Raw genomic sequence first — 18,573 nt, 5'->3', positions numbered from 1 at the left:
AGGAATAAAGACGCAGACGTAGAGAATGGACTTGAGGACACGGGGAGGGGGAAGCGTAAGCTGGGACGAAGTGAGAGAGTAGCATGGACATATATACACGACCAAATGTAAAACAGATAGCTAGTGGGAAGCAGCTGCATAGCACAGGGAGATCAGCTCGGTGCTTTGTGACCACCTAGAGGGGTGGGATAGGGAGGGTGGGAGGGAGAGGCAAGAGGGAGGGGATATGGGGATATATGTATATGTATAGCCGTTATTCAGCTATACATACATATAGCTGTGATTCACTTTGTTATACAGCAGAAACTAACACACCATTGTAAAGCAGTTACACTCCAATAAAGATGTTAAACGAAAGAAAAAAAATCCAGGTCTCTGGAACCACTCCTTTAAATAACTTAAATGCAAGGGTATGCAGAAGAGTATGGAGGTTCTTAAAATACTAAAAATAGCGTTATCATACTCCTGGGCATATATCCGGAAAATATGAAAACTTTAATTTGAAAAGATACATGCACCCCAATGTTCACAGCAGCACTATTTACAATAACCAAGACATGTAAGAAACCTAAGTGTCCATCAACAGATGAAAGGATAAAGAAGATGTGGTGTGTATACATATACGTGTGTGTGTGTATATATGTATACGCACACACACACACACACACACACACACACACAATGGACTCTTACTCAGCCATATAATAGTAATAAAAACAATTGTGCCATTTGCAGCAACACGGATGGGCCTAGAGATGATCATAGTAAGTGAGGTAAATCAGACAGAGGAAGACAAATACCATATGATATTACTTCTGTATGGAGTCTTAAAAAATGATACAAATGAACTTATTTACAAAACAGAAATAGACTCACAGACACAGGAAACAAATTTATGGTTACCAAAGTGGGGGGGAGGGAAAATTAGCAGTTTGGGATTAACAGATACACACTACTATATAGAAAATAGGTCAACAACAAGGACCTACTGTATAGCACAGGGAACTATATTCAATATCTTGCAATAACCTATAATGCAAAAGAATCTGAAAAAGAATATACAACACACACGTATAACTGAATTACTTTGCCGTACATGTGAAACTAACACAATGTTGTAAATCAACTATACTTCAATAAAAAAAAAAAAACCTCAAGGGGATAGGAGGATGAGTGAAATAGATGAGGGAGATTAAGAGGTACAAACTTCCGGGCTTCCCTGGTGGCGCAGTGGTTGAGAATCCACCTGCCGATGCAGGGGACGCGGGTTCGCGCCCCGGTCCGGGAGGATCCCACGTGCCGCGGAGCGGCTGGGCCCGTGAGCCATGGCCGCTGAGCCTGCGCGTCCGGAGCCTGTGCTCCGCAACGGAAGAGGTACAAACTTCCAATTACAAAATAAATGAGCCACAGAGATGACATGTGCAGCATGAGGAATACAGTGAATAATACTGTAATACCTTTGAACAGTGACCGATGGTAAGTAGATTTGTTGCGGTCATCATTTTATATTGCATAGAAATAATGAATTACTATGTTGTGCACCTGAAACATAGTGCTGTAGGTTAATTATACTTCAGTTGAAAAAGACAAGACCGTTTGACACTTTCTTGCCTGATGTCAGTTTTTAAGGAAAGACTATAAAATAATCACTGGTGAGAAAAAAAATAAAAGAGAGCTCTTTTACAGAACTGCACACTAATTCCCGAACGTGCAGAGAGAGAGTGAAGACAGGATGCACAACGTGTAGTGAGGAGCCAGCAGTCCGAGTCCTCAGCGCTTCCTGCCGGCAGCCGTGACGCTCGCCCAGTGAAATGAATACCACCGCTTCTGGTGCTCCTTGGGATGCGGTACAGGACAGGGTCTGTAATGTCGCCCTGCACAGGGTCACTTTAAAATCAGCCTGGGGCTTCCCTGGTGGCGCAGTGGTTAAGAATCCGCCTGCCAATGCAGGGGCCACGGGTTCGAGCCCCGGTCCGGGAAGATCCCACGTGCCGCGGAGCAACTAAGCCCGTGCGCCACAACTGCTGAGCCTGTGCTCTAGAGCCTGCGAGCCACAGCTGCTGAGCCCAAGTGCTGCTGCAACTATTGAAGCTCGCGCACCTAGAGCCCGTGCTCCATGACGAGAGAAGTCACTGCAATGAGAAGCCTGTACACCGCAACGAAGAGTAGCCCCCACTAGCCGCAACTAGAGAAAGGCCTGCGCCCAGCAACGAAGACCCAACTCAGCCAAAAAAAAAAAAAAAAAAAAAAAAAAATAGCCTGGATCTGCTGGGGCGACATGTCAGGCTTCCGCGTTCTCCCTGCCAGCCACGTGACTGAGCACTGGTTCAGCATCACACACGACTCTGGCTTTACAATTAGAACATCAGAATGAGAATCAAGCTAAGTTAATTTAGGATTAAATCCCCTCTACCATTTACAAGCTATAAGGCAGTTAGCACCTGAGACCTTATTTCCTCATTTGTAAAATGAGACGGAAACAACTCCCCCTGGGGTGAGTGGGACGCGACAACCACCTAACACGGCATCTGCCCACAAAAGGCACTTGCTGACACTTTCACGACCCGACCTCTCCCGCTCAGGTCACCAGCAACACGCGCGCTGATAAAACGCTGGTGGCTGAGAGGATTTTTAAAAAAGTGTTACTGCAATGAAATATGTCAGCCATACATATAAGTAGAGCTAAACGATATAATCAACAGTGGTGTACTCACCATTCAAGCTTAGAAAGAAATCAAGACAATTTATTTAAAATTAAAAAATCAGACTTGAGACCTCAGGGAGCTGAGGTCGGCAGTGCTCCTCTCTGCTCAGCTGAGTCCCTCGCGATTCACCCAGCAGCCTCCTTCACATCTTAGCCGTCTTGCCAGGCAATTACTAAGGCAGTCTTTTTCCTAATACCTTGTGAGCACTACCTCTTTTCTTGCCAAGCCAACCTGTTTCTAATTCCCTTGTTAAAGGCTTGTGCTCCAGAGCCAGCATCTTTTTCTAGGTGATACTTCACACACCCACACAGTCAGGCACTAAGCCCTCTCCCTCTCATTTGCACTTACTCTAAAGCCTTCACTGGTAGAATGAAGACTGATTTTCTCCACATACTGTTAGAAGGAACGCGATGAGGACTGAGGCTCACTCCTCTTTCCTTCCCCCCTCCCTCTTCCCCAGTATACACTTTAAAATATTAAACTTTACAAGAAGGAAAACAAATTTAAAATACAGTAATAAAATCCAATAGCTGGTATTTGTTTTACTACATGCTAGACATTGTTCTAAGCACGTCATATGTAATTTTCTCAAGTAATTGTAACAGTAACCGTATGCTATTGTGTATTACTATTATCCCTCATTCAGAGATGAGAAAACTAAGGCACAGTCAAGTGGCAGATCTTATCCAGAGTCGGCCCATTTAACACCATACTATAGAAATTCACTATTACATCAAACTTCTACTATTTTATTCAGTGAAGTGAGACAACTGTGAAGTGACCATGTGTGAGGTTCCACTTGTGAGGAGATGACTCACCACTTACCTCACTGGTGAACATGGCACAGAAGTAATCGCTGCAGGCAGCCAACACAATCCGATGGGCAGGGAAGTCCTTCTGTTCCACTCTCAGTGTCACATCACAGAGGGTATTGCTCTTCCTGAGGGAGTTCATGGAATTGAGGATGGATTTAGCGTGAGTATTTGTCATTATGTCTTTGGGGGCCATAATGCCTCCCATCAGGCAATATGGAGAGAGAATGAAAGGGATCCTTGGATTCTGCAGGTACGAGAGACAAAAAAAAAAAAACAAAAACACAACAATGAGCATACTTGAAGGACTGGAGAAACTAAATATATTCAGTTAGCTTTACAAATTAAGGAGGCTCCATCAGACTCAAGCATCCACAAGTAGGAAGCACTCCTATTCCTGGTATTACCAACACAATCTAGCCACTAACTATCCCGAGTAAAAATGATCTCTTCTTCTGAATTCCATTATCATCGAGTGCCCAAACCACTTGACATTTATTGTAATCAGTACGCAACTGTACTGTAAGTAGAAAGAGGCTGTACATTTCCTGCCAATCTTCACAAGGCTGCTGTCTCACATGATAAAATGAGAAGATAAAATTTCTTAACGGTGTGACATCGCTATTTTTAATAGAACCCTAACCCTTAAGTAGATTAAGTAGGTAAATATTTAGAGGGTGGGGACCCTGTTTTATATATTTTTTTCTCTCCTAGCAAGTGTATAATAAATGGTTAGTAATAGAACACAAGAAAAGAAAAACTGCTCATTCAACCTAGAGCAATAAAGGCCAGTATCAGTAAAAATAAACTTTTTTTCTAAGAAAGCACACAAATAATTACTTATGATGACTTCCAACTATATCTGGATTTCTTCTTTTTTTCTTTTTTTGTGGTACGCGGGCCTCTCACTGCTGTGGCCTCTCCCGTTGCGGAGCACAGGCTCCGGACACGCAGGCTCAGCGGCCATGGCTCACGGGCCCAGCCGCTCTGCGGCATCTGGGATCTTCCCGGACCGGGGCACGAACCCGTGTCCCCTGCATCGGCAGGCGGACTCTCAACCACCGCGCCACCAGGGAGATTTCTTCTTAAAGTGAAACTTCAAATGAGGACCCAATACCCATACTGAATAATGGAATCCATGCAAGCTGATTTATTAACTTTCTTTTAAGCTACTGAAGCTCTTCTATAGAAGGGTCTCCCTACTCTATTAGTAAACATCAATCAGCATTAACAAATCAATATTTGCAGTAATTCTTCTATACCGAGAGAGAGAGACTTACTAGGATAGAAACCTATCAAAACTCTACTACTAATTTTATGGCCATAGCCAGTCACTTGTAAAGTTCACCTGTATGCATTAATTAAATGAACTCAGTAATATCAATAGGTTACATATAAAAAAGAATCCATGTAAGAGGTACTTTCGTGGTTGTTGACAGGCTTTAGTCACACTATTTTTGTTTATTTGCTTCCAGGACAATTTCTGGGGAATGAAATGGGGTGGTTATTAAGAGAGTCTGTCTTATGTGGAATCCAAAACTTTCTGAAAGGATCCAAGAAAATAAAATCAATCTACGGTTTTCAGGAGTCCACAACTCACAACCATAACTTCATATGAATAGAAAAAACGAGATTCTAAATTCTCATCTACTCCTGTTTAGTTAGCGTATTACTGTATGAGCGCTCCAACCACTCCGCAAGACTCATTTTACAGAAAAGGTGATTCATCAAAGCGTAAGATGATTTTCAAAAAGATTTTCCTTAAGTCAACTTAGTTTCAACTCTGGAGATGTGAGAAAGGTCTGCACAGACCCCGCCCACCTTTACGGTGAAGACCTTCTCGGGGGTTTACGACCTGGCTCGGCCTATCAAACCAACGCGACCCCAACGCGGCTCGGTCTCCTCCCGGGGTTCTCGACCTCCGCCCTCCGCACCGAGATGACCTGGCCCAGGGCTCCCGCGAGCCTCCCCGGTGGAGCGGCTGCGCCGCGGAAGCCTTGCGAGGCGTCGAATTGAGGAGGGGACGCCTTCCCGGCGGGCGAGGAGCGATGCGGTCCTACCCGACAGCCTGCAGGCGGAGATCGGGGCGCTGGACGCCAGGAGACTCCTCCTAGCCCAGAGGGGACGACGGTGGGAGGGGCGGGAGGGAAGGGCGTCGGCCGCCGCCCCCGGGCCACTCACCTGCGCTCCGGCCCGTGGGCTGGGCGCGGGGCGAGCGGACGGCCCGGGAAGAACCCAAGCGCCGCCGCCCGGACCCGGAGGCTCCGGCGCGGTCCCGGCGGCCGCGCGCGGTGATGACGTCACGCCCGACCTGTCACGTGAGTGGCCACGTCACGTGACCCGCGGGTGCGCATTGCCGGCGTCTGCGAGCCCGGAGAAAGCAGCGAGGAGGGTTTGGGTGACTGGGGGCGGGGAACTGGGGGCGGAGCGGGGTTCGGGCGCGAGGGCCGGGGTGCAGCCCCAGCCAGGTGACCGGCTGAGACGACGTTCCCCAGGGCCGCGAGGCGCGGCGGACTGAGAGGATTCCAGAGATTTCTAAGCTAAGGGGCTGACTGCAGGGCTTGTTTTACCTGACAGGTATTCAGGAGCCCTCTCGCATCGAGAAAACCCACGGAGGCTTCCAATTTCTTCACTTCCATTGTCCACAATTGCCTTTTCGGGCCGACCATCGCTGTGGTGAGAATCCTCTGAGTCCTGCGACCACGGACTTCAGCGTTCTCTGCATCACAATCGGGGCTGTCACCACCGCTGGGTGGTTCTCCTCTGCTTCTGCACTCCGAGACAGTTAAGTGGAAGGAACTTGCGGTCTCTAGAAGCTGGACACTGCGAGGAAGATTGCGAAGGATCTTCTTAGAAGTCCCAGGAGTCCTCATCTCCCCTATTCCGCTTCTGCTGCCCCTCACAGCTCTTGGATGCTGAGCTTCTGATTGATTTCGGCGCACTTATCTCAGTGGCTCAGAAGGGAATGAGGTTCCTTGATTCAATTCAAGTGAAGGTCCAAACCAGTTGTGTTTGTACTGTTTTCCTCTGTGGGGCCTTTGATTCTTTAGGGATAATAAAACTATAGCCAAGTGGGTAGCAGTCGAATTTTACGTAGTGTTTCCATCTCTCATATCGTATCTCTGATCTAAAATTCTCTGATTTACATATTGTGAGTGCAGGATTGGTACAAGTTTTATGGGGGGCATTTTGGAAAAGTTCACCAAAACGATGAATGCAGATATCCTTTAACAGCGATTTTAATAAACCTATCCTGTGTATACATTCACACACATGTAAAATGATGTGTGTGCAAGGTTGTTTGTAGATTGTATTGAAAACAAGTTTAACGCCCATCAGCAGGGGACTGGTTCAGTAACGTATTACTATACGTTACATCCATACAGTTCAATACCATGAAGTTGAGAAAAGTGTGCATACTTCGCTATTAGCTGTGTAAAAAGGTTGGGGAAATATAAATAGTCGTATTTGCCTGTATATGTATAAAATTGCATTTGGAATAATACAAAATAGAGTAGTAACATTAGTTTCTTTGGAGAGAGAAACGGGTTGGTTGGGAGACAGGGTGGGAGGGAGATTTTTTCCTCTATATATTTTTATGCCTTTTGAATTTTGCATCATGTGAATTAAAAATATGTATAATTTAAATAAGAATAATCCCGTGTTTTCTGGTTGCAGAATAGCACCCAGATGCTTTAATGATATTGCCTAATTCCTGGCTGCTAAACGGAGAGTTTTTCCAAATATGAGAGGGAACTTAATAAAAGAGGCTTTGTTTAGAATATGTGCACTCCTTTTCCAGAGAGTAAAAGATGGAGAAACTGCTAGCAAGAAAGCCAGCACACTGTGGGAACTAGTTCAGGCTTCTGTTTTCTTCAAGGGTACAGCCCTAGCGTGTCTTGAGTGCTTAAGTTGTGGGAACACGGTCCTCAAGTGAGAATATTTCTAGTCGTTTGGACAGCTGACTCAGTATGCTACAGCTCAGACTGATTCTGAGTTTCTTAAGTCCGTTGTTGGAGGGCTGTGTCTGGATGAGGTGAGTCGATCAGCCAGGTTCCACACATTGCCCTGCCTTTTTGTTTGGACTCCAGGGATGACTCTGGGTGTTCACGGCTCCTGAAGGGTTTCAGTAAGGGAAAACGGGGATGTGCTGTGGAGCTCTAGATCACGTACGTAGACCATAGGTCAAATCTCTAAACCAGCTAGGCAGGGTGCATTGCATTTTTGTGCCACCAGAGTATGGCAGAAATGAGAATGCGCCTCTTAATTACCGAATGTAATCACAGCAGGGCCCCAGCTGCTGCTTTGAAATTCATCGTGAATTTGCACCCAGGCCTACCTCATGCCTCCCAAGGGCTGGTTCCTGCCCCTGACCAGCGATAACACAGATACTAAGGAAGGCACTTTCTGGGGGAGATGGGACTCCTCTGTGAGCCGCTTTTACATCGAGGACTTCTCCCAAACATAGGGCTGTGCTGAACCTTTCTCGGATTGCAAGACAATAGATGTTCTATAGCTAGAGATTAGTCTCTTCCCTAATTGTTTACTTATCGATAGGAAGAGGATAGAGTCGGATTCTTAGCTTTTATTCTTGGCCTTGCTTTAATCAAAACTTATCAGTGTTTCTGTCATCACTTACTTTTCTCCTGTATTGCCTAGCACACTGCGGGTCCTCAGCAAGTATGTAGGAAGTGTATGAGCCATAGCATGCAGTTAGAGAAAGAAGGCAAGAGTCGCCTGCTGCTAGTTAGCGGCTTCGGTAAAGGTAAGGGGTAGTGAAATCAGGATTTTTAAATGATCTGAGGCTTTAGAACCTGGGGTTTAAGGCAGAATGATCTGGATTCAGATACTGCAATCCTGTCATCTTGTGAAAAAGTTTTGGTCTTTTGGGGCCTCAATTTCTTCATCTGTGGAAGGGGATAATACCACCTACTTAACAGGGTTAGAAATAAGGACATAAAATAACACGAAAAGTACACAGAAGATGCTCAAGACATCAAAGATGTCTCGCTCAGACTGTTTCCCTGGTCCCGTCTACTGGAAGATGAGGAAGCACATACGCATGGGGTCTCACCAATTGCTGCGGGTCTCATATTTCCTCAAGTACAACATGGATGGAGTTGGACCAGCTGTGGTCCGTTTCCTTCCAGTTCTTTCTATACTAGTGGTTGCAAACTCAGATGCCTCCAGGGGCCAGGCAGGTGACCACACTGCGGGGTAGGGCCGAGGATGAACCTGAGAGTGCAGCCCTCTGTAAAGACACAGCCGCTACTGGGCTGAGGGTGACTGTTTCCAAACGGGTCACGTTCGTGAATGTTTGCGGCCTGCACGCCAGCAGTTTGAGACTTCTGCTATCAGCTCCCTAAGTACTTTTTTAAATTTAAAAATGTTTTGCGTTAAACAGATATTATATATGTAAGAAAAAGTGATCACAGTATAAAGAACACCCAGATATGCACCTCCAATTTAATCAATATAAGCTTTACTTTAGAAATATCCAGTATGTTACCCTGTCCTTTCCCCTTCGGAGGTAACCCTTTTTCTGAATTAACACTTCCTTTTTTAAAGTATTTACCATGTTTATACCCTTAAGCTATCATTAACTTTGCACATTTCTGAACAGTACATCAGTGCAATCACACCAGATGTATTACTCCAAGCAGCCCCACTCCCTCCTCCGAATCTTGAGATTCAACCATGCTGTCATCACTGTACCTAGCTCTCACGGCTAAACAGTGTTTCATCATAAGAATAAACCAAGATTTATTTTTTTCACTCAAAGTTCTGGACAGTTGGCTCATCTGCAGTATGTTGCTACTATGCAAAGCTACAATGAATCTGTTAGTACAAGCTAAGTTTCTCAAGGGTAGTGTTTTTCAAAATGTGAGTTGTGACCCATTGATGAGTTATGAAACAACTTAGTGGGTCAGAACCAGCATTTAAAAAAAAATGATTTCTTTTTGGCCGCGTCGCCGTGTGCGGGCTTTCTCTAGTTGCAGCGAGCGGGGGCTACTCTTCGCTGCGGTGCACGGGCTTCTCACTGCGGTGGCCTCTCTTGCTGCAGAGCACGGGCTCTAGGTGCGCGGGCTTCAGTAGTTGTGGCTCTCGGGCTCAGTAGCTGTGGCCCGCGGGCTCTAGAGCGCGGGCTCAGTAGTTGTGGCACACGGGCTCAGTTGCTCTGCGGCGTGTGGCATCTTCCCAGATCAGGGCTCGAACCCGTGTCCCCTGCGTTGGCAGGCGGGTTCTCAACCGCTGTGCCACCGGGGAAACCCCAGAACCAGCATTTTTTTTCAATGAAGTAACCTAGGATACATATCAGATGCATCTCACATTTACTGTTTCATGTAACGTCTGAATGTTGTAACAAGTATACTCCACCATGTCCAAAGTGGCCCTACTACGTACGGTTCCACCAGCAGCATCTGGTCTGCTCCACATCCACACCGACACTCAAGTCTTAGGACTTTTAATTTGTGCCAGTCTGGTAGGAGTGAAATGGTTTATCATTTTGGTTTTAATTTACATTTCCCTGATTACCACCGGAGGTAGAGATTTGTTGGCCTAGTTGGATTATTTTTTAAAAGGATCACTTGTTCTCCTAGTTGTACAGACTCGACCCTTAAAGTGAACCCAACTCTGTAACTCAAGAAGATTCCCATCTGGGGACTTCCCTGGTGGTCCAGTGGGTAAGACTCCACGCCCTCAATGCAAGGGGCCCGGGTTCGATCCCTAGTCAGGGAACTAGATCCCGCATACATGCCGCAACGATGAGTCCACACGCTGCAACGAAGATCCCTTGTGCTGCAACTAAGACCTGGCGTAGCGAGAAATTAAATTAAAAGAAAAAAAGATTCCCACCCAATGCCTGCACTAGCTCAGAAGTGACTACTGCAGGCCTTTTGCATCCAATGAACAGAACTCGTTGTCAGGCTGAGGACAATTTGCAAAGGCACAAAAAGGCATGGAATAACCTCTTGACGAGACAACCTTAATCAGGGCAGTTTTAAAGGAACTGAAGTCTAAAGTATTAATATTATGTAGTAGGCCTTTGATGTTCGCAAGGCAGATATCTTCTAATTATTGAAGACTACTACAGCGTACTAACTTCTCCAGGAAACGTCTGTGCGCCAAGTAGAGACGCGTAAAGCGGTCTGGAGGAGCAGATGCTGGAATTCAGTTAGGCCTCTTCGCTGGCCCGCAAACGCCAGCCTGTCAGTACCTGTGATTCCGATTTGCGCCTCAGCAGAATCTGAAATGATTTTACCGGTTTTAATCCTTTGGACTTATGTGCAAATAGCTGAGGCCACACATGTTACATCTCCGAATGCCAAGCGTGTCTTCTGTACTCTTTTATTATCATCATAGTCTTTGCATCAAGATACATAGCAATGATAGCAGGTTTCTTTTTAAAGCTTAGTATTAAATATTAAATATCTTTCCCCACTTTAATTTTACATTACTCTGCCAAGAAAACATTAAAACTCAAGTTATCTGAAGCCTGGACACACTTCCATGATTAGCCGGCTGTGTAAAGGTTGGTGGCTTTGCTCTTCCTGCTGTGTGAGCAAGTCCAGGCCCTAGAAAGATGGACGAGGTTATAACAGTTTTTCAAAAGTGTGCTACAAAAACGGATGGCCTGTTATAAGCCAGGTTACAAAGTCAAGATGGGGGTGAGGGAGGGACAGTTTCTTCCAGAAACAGAATTTCTGAAAAGTCCCAGTCCAGCATCTTTCCCCAGAATGGTTGGAGGAGGGGTAAAATCTCCACATGAGCTCCAAAGCCCCGTCTCTGGGAGGGGCCGGTAGTAGTTGCCTTACCGAGGGGGGCGCGGCCACGCCTGCCCATCCTCACTGCTCTCAGCGGCGGCACGGAGAGTTTATTGCCCGGTGAGTGTGAAGTGGGCTGAAGCTCGGTTGGTTCTGAGCTCTCTCAGAGGTTTCTTCTAGAAACAAGACAACTCAGACTCTTCCTCTCACTTCAGCAAAGAAGTTATTTTAAAAGCACTTGGGAAGTTCCTGCTGTGCCCTCGCGGGGCGGCTCAGAGGAGGGAGTCGTCAGTACAGCCCCCTTCCAGGCCGTATCGGAACTCCTGAAGGTTGGAGACCCCGTAGAAGTGGACGAAGGCGGCTGCCACCACGAGGACGTGGAAGATCTGATGAGACTGGAACTGCGGGGGCACAAGAGAGGGACTCGGTGACGTGACGGCACGGAAGGCCGGAGGGAGTGGAGAAGGCACTCGCCTCTCCTCGTTCCTCCCTAAAATTTTTTACCTCATAAAAGTGATAAATTTGTTGGAGAAAAAAAATTTTTCAGCCCTGTCAGGGATACGCCAAAATGTTACAAAATTGGTCACTGCCCTCCCCGCCATTCTCCCACCTACACGCACGGACATGCATGTAGGAACTCGTGTGCACCCTCAGACACTACCTGAGCCACGTCTCTCACTGCCCCTGCCTCCGAGCTCCACCTGCGGGCCGGTCTCACCGCCACAGGCCCCGCTGAAGTGTCGTTTCTTACCCATATGTCGAATTTCCCAGGGAAGAAGCGCTCGGGAATCCGCGCGGCATAAAGGCCGGCTCCGGTGATGTACATCACAGCCATGAGGAAGAACCAGCCCATCTGGCCCACCGTGGTGGCCTTGACAAAGCCCTCCGCGATTGTAAAGTGCATGGTGGGCACGACGCCGCTCAGGCCGAGCCCCAGGAACACCCCTGAACAAAGCAGACACAGAGCGTCAGGCATGGAAACAGTACCGCTTGGAAGGCACTGCTGTCTCACTCTGATGAGCTACTTTCTGGTGAACAGCACGTGTTCAGGAAAGTTAGCGCAAGATGGAGAACACTCAGCACACGTTTCTTTAACATTCAGAATGGGAAGAAGGCTGTGTAGATGCTGATATAGCTATTCCCTCCTAAGGAGCGCCAAGAACAAACGTCTCACACTCTTCACTATCCGGGAAGCAGCCCAGGCGACCATGTAGGTCAGAACTTCCTGATGGCTGCCTTGGGTACAGAAGCGACATGGTGAGGCCTCGGGTGGTTTGCCAGCCAGGGAGGAGAAAGACAGGTTTCCCATTAAGGTCAGGACCCTGACCTCCTGAGGAGACACACAGATCCAGATTAGAGGTCGTCGGTGGCCACTGGACACAGAGCGAGTAACAGGACGGACAGAACGGGTGCTGGCTCAACACCACCGCCCTACACGCAACCGCAGGGCAGGGACCGCCTCTCCACGTCTGCAGACGGCCTCGGTAGAGCATCGGTCTGGCACATGGTTGGCACCTGACGAATACTTAATTATTTTAAATGAAGGTCAAAACACAGCAGATGTTAAGTCTGAAGGGACCGAAGACTAGTGCTAATTGATGTGCTGCTGCGAGTAATAAGGCTTGAGTCTGGACGAGACAACAGGAAGATGTGTAGGCTCACAGCTATCATGTTACTTGGTAACAGTGTTTATGCTCAAGGTATTTTATTTACCAAGCCAAGCCTTCCATTCCCTTAGTAAAATAACTTTGGGCGGTTTAATTTTAGCCCCTTGGTTTGAGCTCAGGACCGAGCCCAGTGACCCTCAGGTCACTACAGTGACTGCTCTGTACATGTTTTAACTTCCTCAAACCAAATATAAGAGCAGTCGTTTCTATACTTGTAGCTCGTTGACCAGGTTGGGACTGATCTGTCCTATTAACATTTTACTGAAATAGTATGGAACCTGGGGGAGAACTGAGCTTCGAAAATGCATGCTGTTTTGCAAGTTCTCAGCTCGGATGAGGGTCTGGGTGGGCGCCCGGGGTGGAGCCCTTGGGCTCAAGGTCCAGATACCTATGAGGTCTGCGCTCTGTCCTCCGACCCACCTGCTCTTGTGTGCCGGTGCTTGGGAGTGGCAAAGCGGTCCCACTGGGCCGCAACGATGGCAGAGATGCCCAGGACGCAGACGGCGGAGAGGTAGATGAGGCGCGGGCGCGGCGAGCAGTAGAAGGAGTAGTAGAGCCAGGGCACAAAGCTCCCCATGATCAGCAGGGCGATCCCCGAGTAGTCCAGTCTGCGGGGCCACAGACGAGACGCGTGGGGGGGGCGGAGGGCCCCGGGCTTCCGTAGCTGGCCCTTTCTGGTCTCCAGCTGCTCTCGGCTGGGACCGCCCCCAGCCCCTCACTTCCCACACGGTCTATCCTCTACCCTGAATCAAAATCCCACGAGGTCAAGCACGTCTATTCCGCAGTGGAAAAGTCTGAACTGCATCCCTTTCCCCTGGCTGTGAACAGCGACATCCCCCTCACGGATACTTAAATTCAGGAATCCCACTGCAATGCAGCCAGTCTCCAGCTTCCATGCAGGAAGGGCTCTGAGTATTCCCCAGTTCTGATAGGCAGAGTTCTGAAAACAAAACCCTTAACTTGGGAGTATTACTAAGGTGTACTGTTCTGTTTTAGTCGACTTCTTAAAGATAAAAATGTATTCTTGTTACTGGTGCTACTGAGAAAAACAAAATAACTCACCATCACCTCCAAAACCAACAACGACAACAACAAAAACAAGCAAACAAACAGAACTCCAGGCTCAGAACTGGGGAATAAGGAGAGCCTTAGAGGATGGACATCTGGGGCTTCCAGCAATATGCGGGCAGCAAAGATAAGCTCTACTGGACTGGTAGGTCGGAGCGCAGAAACTGTGCCACGCCCTGAACGGCTTGGGCCACCAAGAAGGTAGGCCAGGACTGGGTACTCAGTCCGAGAGAGCAGCCCACTGGTACCCCAAGTTTCACAAAGGGCAGCACTGCACAGGGAGAAAATATACCCACAATTGGGCTCCACCTGCTGAGGAGGCTGCAGTGAAACTTTTCACGAAGGATTTAAGAGAAAAGCCTCCTGATCCTCTTATACCCGCACAACAGAAAGCCCTTCCTCTGGCACATCAGGGAATCTTTAGGAGTTGCTGGAGTTTCCAGGACCCTGCCAGCACCTGGGTCACAGGGTGTGACAACGGTGCATGGTCGTTCCCCACCGACGTTCTTCTCACTCACTTGGAAAAGGTCCGCGAGACCTTCTCTGAGTGACAATAGACGGTGTGAAAGAGCCAGGAGAAGCTGAGGCAGAGCACGGCGCCCAGGAAGAACATCCCGAACACCACCTTCTCCTGAAGGGGGGCCATGAAGTACATGTTTGGTCTGAGCATGGTCAGGATTCCCAGAAAGAGAAACAGCACAAAACCTACAGGACGGAGAGCAAAGAAGCCTGAGGAAAAAGGGCATGTGTGATGATTTAAACCAGCACTAAAGCCACAGGCTGAGCTGTGGGCACCGCGGTCGGCGACTTCCGGAGAAAACGGCACCAGTCACACAAACCCAGACAGAAAGAGCATCCTCTGAAACGCTGGCGTTCTGTTTCTACCACGGGGATTATGAAGTGGGAGGAGCTGCCTGCACCGGGGACGGTTCTGACCACAGAGGACGTCGTCTCCTCCCACTTCTAGGCCCCGCACCCCCGTCTTACACACCAGCGATGAAGGGCCCAGCAAGCTCACTGGTAGTTTAAAGGCACGACGCCAGCTGTCAAACTGTCACAACAACGTTGTTTTTCTTTCCCATGGACAAAAAAGGCTATGCAAGTACTGGGCATCGAAGGAGACAGAAAGTCTGCTCTTCCCCCCAGACCACTCACCGAGCAGGTGGGTCCAGATGTTGCCGGTCTCCGTGTGGATGCGGAAGATGCTTCTGAAGCAGGCCCGGAAGGAGGGCATGGGCGGCCTGTGGCCGTGCAGCAGGTAGTCGTTGTCCTTCAGCCAGTCGGGAAGCACGTCATACGGGATGACCCGCCAGCGCCCCTCCCAGACCTGGAACCACACGCTCTCTAAGCGGGGGCCCGGAGGACGCGAGCCTCCCCACGGACAAGGAGTGAAGGAGAGCATCTGCCCAGTTCCAGAAGGGCCCGGGGAACGCCGGGGCCAGAGAAGCCACGACGCAGCACGAGCGAGGCTGCCCCAGGACCAACGGCTCGTTAATGGCTTTGTTCCTGTGTCATGATAGTTCACCTGGATATGCTTAGGTAAGTAGATAAGTGTTTCTCAGTCTCTAAAGAGAATATGGCAGGACCTCTTTTCAGCTACTTGAGTTTTAAAATTAGGTAGATGTAGTGAATGAAAACAAGGAAATGGAAATTATACATATGGTTTTAAAAATATACATTTACCCCTCTGCCCCCGGAGACTCTGGTGGCCGCCTGTCCATCCTTTCCCCCCCTTTAGATGCTAAGCTCTCACTGGGTTGAGCCTATGACTTTTCAGAGCAGGGCTTCTTAACCTGGGACGTATGGACAATGGACAGTGTTGGAAATTTGGATGGAAAAAAAATTTTTTCTTTCAATCACTTTAACTAAACTTACCATTTCCCTCAGCTGTAAGTGTGAGCAAGTCTAGTATTAGAATTTGTGACTCTGTCACCAATAGAAATCAGATATTTTCATACAGTCGTTTTGCAGACATCAAAATATTGTTTCTACTCATTACCACTTGGAAATTATAAATTCTAATAAAATACATTATAGCTTGTCACGCATAGTTAACGTATTAATAAAGGTGCCGTGTTACTGTATCACATTCTAATATTTTGATGACTGCCAAAGGCACTGATAGCAAAGAGAGTTAAGGACTCCTGCTTTAGAATATATTTTGAGCAACGCCAACACAGTAGGCAGTAAAAATTTAGCCAGATTCCCCTCGATTTACTTCGCCGTAAAGAAAACCAAGCCCATGCACAGAAGTGAAAGCTCCTCCCCCCAGCGCATGCCTGCCAGGTGGGGGGAGCCCAGGTGAGCCTGCCCTCCCCCTTCCAGGACAGGACCTTATACACAAACTCCTCCATCTTCTCCATGGCATGGTGGGCTTGCAGGGGCAGTGTCAGCACCCGCACCTCCTCCTCCTCTTCCTGAGGCACTGGGCATGCCTGCTCTTCTTCGGCCTGCAGGAACGAAGGAAACACACACCCACCCTGGGAGTTCCCTAGTCCAGAGTGAGCGATCCAGAGAAACCTCAACTCACTGCCCTCTGCCTAGCCTCTCTCCCACACACAGGGCCTCGTGGCCTTTTCTCCTACAGCATGACAGTGCACGAGTTTACAACTCTGGAAATGCTGGAGTGAAAGCCCAACGCAGCACACGGGGGACAGACGGATGGAGACTGGCACCCGAGGCACATGGGAGTAGCGCACCAGGCCTACATGCTCTCTAAGTCCCAACAGCCCACCCTTATCGCTAAGACAGCGGTTCTTAACTTGCCCCAATTTCCTGAATATTTCTCTCTTCCAGATCACTGAACTCTCAAAAGAATGAAAAAGACAGAGTTTCAGAGAGTCCCCTAACAATTTACATCTGTGCAGTTCTCTGTTCACTGGCTCTGGGGATGCCACAGCGACTGAAACTCTGCGTCCACAGCAGCTGCCAGGAGAAGCAGGGTCTCAGAGAACTGGTTCCGCGCAAGAAGCTGCAGGCCCTCCTGTGCTGTACGGAGGCCTGACACGCAGGGTGCAGCGCGACAGCCCTTGCCTCCCACGGAGGGAGGCTCCGAGCCATGGAGGTGGAGAGCAGCTCCTCCTCCGGGCTGTTCTTTCTCCTGTGATGCTTCCTCTTAGATTTCGTGACACAGATCGATATAGACCCCCTCTCCCCGCATTCTCTCTCTCCCCCTCCGTAACGGGAGTCCTTGGTTTCACTCAGGGTGGCAATGCTACTGCCATTTTGCTCAGGCAAAATGGAAAGACCACATCGGTGTGCATGAAGTACTCCAGGTGTTTTCAGGAAGGGTGGGCCCTTCTCCCCCACCCCCGCCCCTCGGCGACACATTAAGAATGAGATGGAAGAGCAGGACAGGTGCCTGCCCGGAGTGCAGCGTCCACACCAGCCTGGAGAGGCTACTTCCAGAATTCTTCTACGTGAGAGACTTCTACCTTGTCAAAGCTACACGTTTGGTTTTTTTTAACATCTTTATTGGAGTATAACTGCTTTACACCGTTGTGTTAGTTGCTGCTGTATAACAAAGTGAATCAGTTATACATATACATATGTTCCCATATCTCTTCCCTCTTGCGTCTCCCTCCCTCCCCCCCTCCCTATCCCACCCCTCTAGGTGGTCACAAAGCCCCGAGCTGATCTCCCTGTGCTATGCGGCCGCTTCCCACTAGCTATCTGTTTTACATTTGGTCGTGTATGTATGTCCATGCCACTCTCTCACTTCGTCCCAGCCCACCCTTCCCCCTCCCCGTGTCCCCAAGTCCATGCTCTACGTCTGCGTCTTTATTCCTGTCCTGCCCCTAGGTTCTTCAGAACCATTTTTTTTAGGTTCCATATATATGTGTTAGCATACAGTATTTGTTTTTCTCTTTCTGGCTTACCTCACTCGCTACAGGGCTTTTTGTTTGTTCATTATATGAAGCCCAGCCTAATCTTGGGCTCGGGCCTGACTGCTTCCTTCCTTCAACCACAGACAGGCACTGACCACTCGCAGGATTTCAGGTCTTGTGCTAAGCACTGGGGTATAAGCAACCACTTATAGTGGGAAAAACAGATAAAAAGAGTTACACTACAGCGTGACGAGGACTGGGGTAGAGAGAGTCCCTTGGGGAGACAGTCGAGATCTTAAGAAACGGAGACCGATAGGCCTAAGGGGAGAGGCGGGCCCTGGGGGGACACTTACTTTGGTTGGGCTGGCGACGCCCCGCTTGCCCTGCTCCTCTAGCAGGGGGCCCAGCTCAGCCAGCTCCACTGTGTCTGCCTCCCTGTTCCCGGCAGGAGCCCCACTGCCCTGGGCCACCACAGGTCCTTTGTGAGAAGACATCTGGCTGGTACCTCAATGCTCTGCGGCTTCAGCTTGGGGAAAGGGTGGGGTCTCTCGGCCCCAGGGGGCAGAGAGTTCCCTGTGATGGAAGACACTGAAAGCAAACACAAACACCAAACACGAAGGGTGTTGACAATTTATTCCTCTTACATCTTTCTTTTTTTTTTTTTTTTTTTTTTGCGGTATGCGGGCCTCTCACTGCTGCGGCCTCTCCCGTCGCGGAGCACAGGCTCC

At 48.6% G+C, this 18,573-nt stretch overlaps 2 protein-coding genes and 1 long non-coding RNA gene across 14 annotated transcripts in view; 1 reads left to right on the top strand and 2 right to left on the bottom strand.

The window, feature by feature from the left end:
* KLHL12 (kelch like family member 12) overlaps positions 1–6,390 on the bottom strand; it is a 27,703-nt gene extending 21,313 nt beyond the window's left edge. For 5 of the 9 annotated variants that reach the window (XM_028488208.2, XM_028488205.2, XM_028488206.2 and 2 more), the window contains exons 1-2: positions 5,699–5,808; positions 3,531–3,764 (exon numbers count right to left, since the gene is read on the bottom strand). In XM_028488208.2, the coding sequence (XP_028344009.1) occupies positions 3,531–3,725 (195 nt within the window). In that variant the 5' untranslated portion in view covers positions 3,726–3,764; positions 5,699–5,808. The other 4 variants (XM_024130654.3, XM_024130648.3, XM_024130647.3 and 1 more) reach the window with 4 other exon arrangements.
* On the top strand, positions 5,861–6,593 carry LOC114486077 (uncharacterized). The gene is made up of 2 exons (XR_003679276.1): positions 5,861–5,915; positions 6,095–6,593. It is a non-coding gene; the product is annotated as an uncharacterized lncRNA (long non-coding RNA).
* A 4,246-nt stretch (positions 6,594–10,839) lies between these two features.
* On the bottom strand, positions 10,840–18,469 carry ADIPOR1 (adiponectin receptor 1). 4 transcript variants are annotated; one of them, XM_055083977.1, is made up of 7 exons: positions 18,199–18,469; positions 16,352–16,498; positions 15,174–15,345; positions 14,537–14,747; positions 13,371–13,558; positions 12,035–12,228; positions 10,840–11,684 (listed from the first exon to the last, which is right to left on the bottom strand). In XM_055083977.1, the coding sequence occupies exons 1-7, from the start codon at positions 18,337–18,339 to the stop codon at positions 11,556–11,558; spliced, it is 1,182 nt and encodes a 393-aa protein (XP_054939952.1). In that variant the 5' UTR covers positions 18,340–18,469; the 3' UTR covers positions 10,840–11,555. The 4 variants fall into 4 exon arrangements, with proteins under 4 accessions (XP_054939952.1, XP_054939954.1, XP_054939953.1 ...); XM_055083979.1 differs by having other exon boundaries at positions 16,352–16,468; positions 18,199–18,465; XM_055083978.1 differs by having other exon boundaries at positions 14,537–14,723; positions 18,199–18,462.
* Between the last annotated feature and the right edge of the window lie 104 nt (positions 18,470–18,573).

The sequence above is a fragment of the Physeter macrocephalus genome, chromosome 4, assembly GCF_002837175.3.
Source record: "Physeter macrocephalus isolate SW-GA chromosome 4, ASM283717v5, whole genome shotgun sequence".
Taxonomy (NCBI): domain Eukaryota; kingdom Metazoa; phylum Chordata; class Mammalia; order Artiodactyla; family Physeteridae; genus Physeter; species Physeter macrocephalus.
This window is presented reverse-complemented; position numbering and strand designations above follow the sequence as displayed.

What these genes read in the sequence shown, in the direction of transcription:
- ADIPOR1 (XM_055083977.1), bottom strand. Translation starts at nt 18,339, where the DNA reads ATGTCTTCTCACAAAGGACCTGTGGTGGCCCAGGGCAGTGGGGCTCCT. An exon ending in TGGAGGAGTTTGTGTATAAG is followed by an intron (nt 15,346 to 16,351) that starts GTCCTGTCCTGG and finishes GTGTGGTTCCAG; the next exon opens with GTCTGGGAGGGGCGCTGGCG. An exon ending in CTGGGAAATTCGACATATGG is followed by an intron (nt 11,685 to 12,034) that starts GTAAGAAACGAC and finishes GTGCCCCCGCAG; the next exon opens with TTCCAGTCTCATCAGATCTT.